This window comes from Mustela lutreola, chromosome 7 (genome assembly GCF_030435805.1).
Source record: "Mustela lutreola isolate mMusLut2 chromosome 7, mMusLut2.pri, whole genome shotgun sequence".
NCBI lineage: Eukaryota > Metazoa > Chordata > Mammalia > Carnivora > Mustelidae > Mustela > Mustela lutreola.
In genome coordinates, this window is record NC_081296.1 from 123,363,266 (window position 1) to 123,369,609 (window position 6,344).

General features: G+C 52.7%; 1 protein-coding gene across 3 annotated transcripts in view; it reads left to right on the forward strand.

Moving 5' to 3' along the window:
• FBLN5 (fibulin 5) overlaps window positions 1-5,847 on the forward strand; it is a 73,721-nt gene extending 67,874 nt beyond the window's left edge. For all 3 annotated transcript variants that reach the window (XM_059182479.1, XM_059182478.1, XM_059182477.1), the window contains one exon: window positions 4,857-5,847. In XM_059182479.1, coding sequence (XP_059038462.1) covers window positions 4,857-5,018 — 162 coding nt within the window. In that variant the 3' untranslated portion in view covers window positions 5,019-5,847. The remainder of the gene's footprint in view (window positions 1-4,856) is intronic.
• Window positions 5,848-6,344: the final 497 nt, after the last annotated feature.

A 6,344-nucleotide genomic window follows, 5' to 3' on the forward strand; every position in this document is an offset into this window, starting at 1 on the left:
CTTTTTCTCACTTGCTGGCTCCAAACCTGTGCACACCTGGGCGCCATCTAGATTAATCCAGTGAGACTGGCAGGTGTTTTGGGTTACTGCTGAATCGTCTCCTTCTCCCATATCAAGTCCGAGCTAGTTTCAGTGGAAACCTGTCTCTCACTCAGTGTAAAGTTTCCCCCCTTCCCCTGTTCAGGAGTGGGGCAGGGGTGGAGGGGTGGTAGGCCTCTGTGCCCGCTTCCTCTTCCTCTCCCCCCACTGACAGTGCTGCCTCTGGCTCCTTCTCCAGGGCCGGGGGTGCAGGGGGTGTTACAGATGATGGGAGGGGTGCATTAGGAGGACGGGGTCTTGCTGGCTCATTGCCATTGTAAGCAGACCTTAGTGCGGTCCCTGGAACAGAGACCCGTGAGCGTGTGTCCTAAGGGCTGTGCTAGGGAGAGATAAAACACACAGCAGCCTCTTCTGATAAATGTGGCACTTTCCAGGGATACTTTGTGGATTCTCTGGAGAGTTCCCTGAACGCTTTGCACTTTGTCTTCTCTGGTGTTGGCAGTCGGGGTCCTCGATGGCCACTTGCCACCCCATACCTTCCCACCCTCTCTCTGGTGCCATGCCTCCCCCAGACTTTCTATGGAACAGTAATGCCTCAGCAGGCAGGTACACCAACAGGCAGCCCCCAGCAGCCCCTCACCGCACCATGGTTCCAGGTATCTGGGCTGTAACATCTGGCTGTCGACTTCTCCAGGAGAGAGTCAGGCTCTGCTGTCCGCACTCTTATACACCAGAGGACCCACATCCCAGAACAGTTCTCTTGAAACCCCCTCTGGCTTGAGGTGCAGGCCAGTAGGTTAAGGCAGCATGGTGGTAAGAACGGGAGAAACAGATTGGGCTGGGTGGCTGCTTTGCCAGCCATGGATCATGGCTACAGGAACTTTCCAAACAGCAGCAGCAGCAAATCCTTTCTAGAGCTCGACACACGCCCCGCATGGCACCAACTGCTTCCCATATATCACACCTTTCATCCTTCCAACATCCTAGGACATAGGGCCTGTGCAACCATCCCAACTTACAGAAGCGAGCACCAACGCCCAGAGAGGCTGAGGAACTTGCTCACAGTCTCATAGCTAGGGAGCACCAGAGCGAGATTCGCAACATCAGGCAGGTGGGTATCAAAATCCACACATGCTCTTACATTTCCCTTTAGGATGTGGGGGTATTTCCCCCTCCTCTTCTAGTTTTGGGGTTCAGCAGAAGTTGAAATAACCAGAAAAGTCTACTTTAACATCTAGTAATAGTAGAAAGTGTTCAATAAGTGTTAGGTAATTTGTATTGATAATGTTTCTTTTTATTAAGATTGTATTTATTGACTTATTTATTTAGAGAGCGTGTGCGAGCGCACATGGGGGAGGGGCAGAGGGAGAGGGACTCTCAAGCAGACTCCCCATTGAGCACGGAGCCCAACGTGGGGCTCGAGCTCATGACTCTGAGATTATGACCTGAGCTGAAACCAAGAGTCAGACACTGAACCCACAGCCACCCAGACGTCTCCTGCTCCCTCTGCCCCTACAGTGTTGTATTTGGTGGGGCAGATGCTGCTTCTGTTGTCAGGAGGCCGTGAGTGCCTGGGCTGTGGAGCTGTTGGTAGCACCGCCCACGGGACTGGAGCATCATGTGGGAGGGGGGGCTTGAGGGCCATTTAGGCTTTCCCCTGCCCCAAGATTCGCTGAGTGCGTTACACGCCCAGAGGCACACACAGGCACATGTACACACGTGCATACCCAACTGCCCCTTTCTCGAGCACTGTTGGCAGCCTATCTTACTCGGAGCCCTAGGCAGAGGACTGGTGATTGGCCTTGGCCAGGTGCCTGGGGGACACAGTTAGGGCCAGAAGAAGGAACATGGCCATGAAGTAAGTTCAGACTGGGCCAGAGCACATTTCCTCCATGACACGTGCAGATGGGGTGGCAGGTCCACGGGAGGCTGACTTGCTTGCTTGAGTCAGACAGGGCCGTCCTGCAGGTTGATTCAGAACAGACCCAAGCATGCGTGAGAGTGAGGCCAAGAAGACGCACATCCGGCGGGCATTTGCCACCTGCGGTCGCTGCGGTCGGCCACACTCGTCCCTTCTTCCTGCATGAACATAAATTCAGCAGCATGTCCTCTGCGGCTTTGAGTCACGCACTGAGAATCCAGGAACAAACAGGATGTGGCCTCTGCCCCTGAGGAGCCACTCTGGTGGGGACGCACAACCAGGCAAACATTTACAGTGTGAAGTGGGGATTCCTCCATAGAGCCGGTGCGGCGGAAAGGTCAGGAGATGGGAAGGTCCTGAGACCTTATCACAGAGGGTAGTAGTTACTCCAGGATTGGGGGCGGGGGTGCGGTCAGACACTGCAGTGTCATAGGCTACTTCGGTTACCTTCTGTAGTGTACTTAACCTACTTATATTGTAGGGTCATGAGGATTAAATAAGAGATGTAGGAACGATCATAGCCAAATGCCAGAGATCAGAACTGCCCCTGCCTCTGGGCGTGTAACACACTCAGCGAATCTTGGGGCAGGGGAAAGCCTAAATGGCCCCTGTGAAGCCTGTCAAAGACCCGGGGTTCCGGGAGGCTTCTTTCGTCAATGCCCTGACTAAGCCCTAGAAGCCTAATGAGTAGTGGAGATAGCTGTCCTCAGCTTCCCTGACAGCTGCTTGAGTCCTCCCGTGGGCTTGTGGGCAGAACTTTCTCAGGCTGCAGAACTGGCCCCGGTGGACCTCAGACCTGGTGACCCCAGGGTTCCTTCCAGGGGGGAGAGGCAGTGATCCTCCGACACCTCTACCAGGAAAGCCCAAGTGAACGACTTGGAAGTTCCCAGTCGTTCCAGTGCCCAGTCCCCTTCCAGACCTTGGGTTCTGCAGTTCTCCCTCCTGAGGGCTGCCCACAGCTCTAGGTCTTCAACCCTTGGCCTTTGTTCATGCAAACAGTGAATGCTGGGGAGGTATTTGTATATGTAAATGCCGTGGGCATTTCCCTGTGTGGCTGTCTTTTCTGAAAGGCTGGCCTGGTGCTCTGAGGTTTTGCAAGAGTCGACAAGGAAGTCTGAGTGAGCCTTTATAAGGAGGTGCCAATTGCGCCGATGCTGACGGGAACAGAGGGTGCGGATGCCAAGAGGAAATTGCATGGGTGTCAGGCCATTGATAGCCCAGGGAACAGGGGAGGTCCCAGTGCCTGGCCAGCACCTACCTGTCTGCCCCACCCTTATCATATTTGTGGCGGCTCTTGGGGATGTTGGATCTTTATGGGGAGTCCTCCCTTTATGGAGACAGATAAAACACTTGCTGTGGCTTTCAGCAGGCCAGGCTTCTTGATTTTGCAAGCCTGGTGCTTTCAGTTTCTGGGCCCTGTGCTGGGCTCTGCAGCTTCTAGAAAGTGATAGTCATGCAACATCTCCTTATTCTCATACACTATGTCCTCTTCAGGAGCCCACTCTCTGGCCACGGCACAGACCTGTGAGCATCTGTCCTGAAGGACAGTTCCAGGGAGAAGAAGTAAAACACACAGCAGTCTCTTCTGATAATTGCTGTGCAGTGGGAAAGGCCTGGGATTGGGGGTCAGACAGCAGCTCTGCCCCTACTAGGCAGGTGACCCTAGGTAGAGGCTTAACCTCACTGTGCCCTGGTTTGCTTATTCAGAAAACGGGGAAATAATGAGACATACCTTTAGTATGACAGCCAGCATCCCCAGATTGGGTCTTGTGCTTCTAGATCAACACCTCTCTCTCTCTTTTTTTTTTTAAGGTTTTATGTGTTTATTTGTTAGAGAGCGCACACATACAAGCAGGGGGAACGGCAGGCAGAGGGAGAAGCAGGCTCCCTGCTGAGCTTCTCAAAAGTCTTAGAGCAAGATTCAGTGGAGGAGAAGAGCTCACATGAAATCATTAGGGTCCTAGCACTAGGATCACAGGGTGGTGAGGCTGGAGGGTCCCACAGGCTGTCTAATGGGAGCTCCCGCAGAGGCTGCTTGTCGGAACCACCCAGAGGCCTGTAAACAATTTAGTCTCTCCCCCAGCATCATCCAAACGTCCACTTGAGCAGAAAATCTTGGAATGGGTCCCTGGAATTGTTAGTTTAGGAAAAAATGTCCTAGGTGCTTTGGAGGCTATTTGCTTGAGAACTCCTGATCTGGTACAAACCCTCACTGGAGAGCTGAGCCCCAGAGCAAGGGAGTGACAGCCCTGTGGCACCACGCAGTTAGTTGTGTCCATTCCTGATTATTTCATTCAAGAGAATATTTAATGAGCTCCTACTGTGTGCTGGGCACCAGGTGGGGTTCTGGGGGAGGACAGCATTGAAAAATCTGATCCTAGTCCTAGCTCTTACACAGCTCACGGTCCGGTAGGGACTTAGACCTGCGACATAGACCAGTTAGTGCAGATGGTGATGCACGGTGCTGAGTACTCTCCACCCTAAGGCGGACTGGGCACAGTGGCAGAGGGTCCCAGGATGACCTGAATTAGGCTGGGGGACATGGAGAAGGGTCCTCTGAGGGAGTGACAGTTTGGATGGGTCCTGGAGGGTTAGCAGGAAAAAGCCAGGTGGGATGTGAGCAAAGCCAAGGGAAGAAGGCAGCACCAAGGGGCTCCAGTTTGACCCAGTGCTGTACAGGGAGAGCCCCGGGTGGGCCTGCAGAGGTGGGCTGCTGCCGGACCACCTGGCCCTCTGCTTTGGTGATTGCACAAGAGCCCCCCCAGCCCCACCGCCAAACTGACAGCTTTCCCCAACCTTCTCCCATGTTGCTTGACCGCTTCTGGGATCCCGCTCACCTGCCCCCTCACGTCAGCCAAGCCTTATCTAACTACTACCCTGGTTCTGTCCTCCGCAGCAAACGGGTCCCATCAGTGCCACCCTGGTGATGACCCGCCCCATCAAAGGGCCCCGGGACATCCAACTGGACTTGGAAATGATCACTGTCAACACCGTCATCAACTTCAGGGGCAGCTCCGTGATCCGACTGCGGATATACGTGTCCCAGTACCCGTTCTGAGCCCCGGGCTGGGGGGCCGCTGACACTGCCTCTCAGTAGCACCAAGGGACAGGAGAAGAGAAGAAACGAGAGGGAGAGTCAAGTGGGACAGATGTTACGCTTTTCTTGCTGACCGTCTCCGAGGAGTCGGCCCCGATGCCCTGACGCCGCCCGTATCACGGTAGACCCATCACTCTGAAGGACATGCTTCCCCCAGTTCTTACGACGCAGTTATCGGAAAGTATTATTGGCACGCTGACCTGAGATCGACGGTGATTTTCCAAGGCCTTCAGTTTCTTTCCATATTTTTTGAAGGAAATAGATGAGGCTCGCTGGGGTCTGAGTCCATGTTCAAAGACTGTGAAGAGCTTCCTGTCACCTCTTCCAAGCCTTCTTTCTGTCCCTCGCTGATCGCTTCTTTGCTGAGGCCCCCAGAGCTCACCGGGCCCCTGGCTGTAGCTAGTTTGCTTCTTGTATCCACAGAGAAGGCTACGGAAAGAAACCCCAGCAGGATCTAAGGGTTTTTAAAGAGTCTATTTCAAAATCATGTGTGGCATTTTCAGCCATCAAAGAGGTTTTCGTTGTCCTTAAATTTGTATAACTGTTTAATCCCTTCCTGTGCATTTTGAGTACTTAAAAAAAAAAAAGTGGTAGGATTCCTTAAAAAGGCCTTAAGACACATGTAATGTTCTGACTTCCCAAACCCAGTCTCCTTTCCATTTTTACCCCGGTGTTTTCTTCGAGGACCCCTTGATCTAGTCTTGATCTTGATCTTGATCTTGTCTCTAGAATTTTTACCCAACTGGGTTGGAAAGCAGAGGTCTCTAAACTGATTAAATATTTGAAGAGATCTTGTGTTTGGTTCACTTTAACTGTCGTGGATGATTCAGCATTTGGGGTTGGTTCTAGTTCTCTTGAAACCTGTTTATTGTGCACTGGCATGAACACTCCGTGGAGAGGTTGATCGTCCCCTAAGACTCAGGCCCATGAAGGCGAGTTGGGGGCGGGGCAGGGGAAATGGCGGTGGGGGAGGGTAGGAGCTAGCATCAACCTGAATCCTCTTTCATTCCATTAGAAAACAACTAACGATCCCTCCGGGCGTGTAGATTATTTCCAGGTACCCTTCCAGAACACAAGTGTATTCACGTTACTTTGAACCTGGGGTCCTCAACCCTTACCGTGTAGAAGGATAACTCGTGGAGCGTCTAAGGAAAAAAAAACCCTGATTTCTTGGGCTTTGCCCCCGGAGATTCTAAATTAGTTGGTTTTTGGTTGGGCCCAGGCCTTGGGACTTTAAAAAATTCTGGTAAATAGCTAGACTTCAGAGTGCACGGTTATAAACCCCGT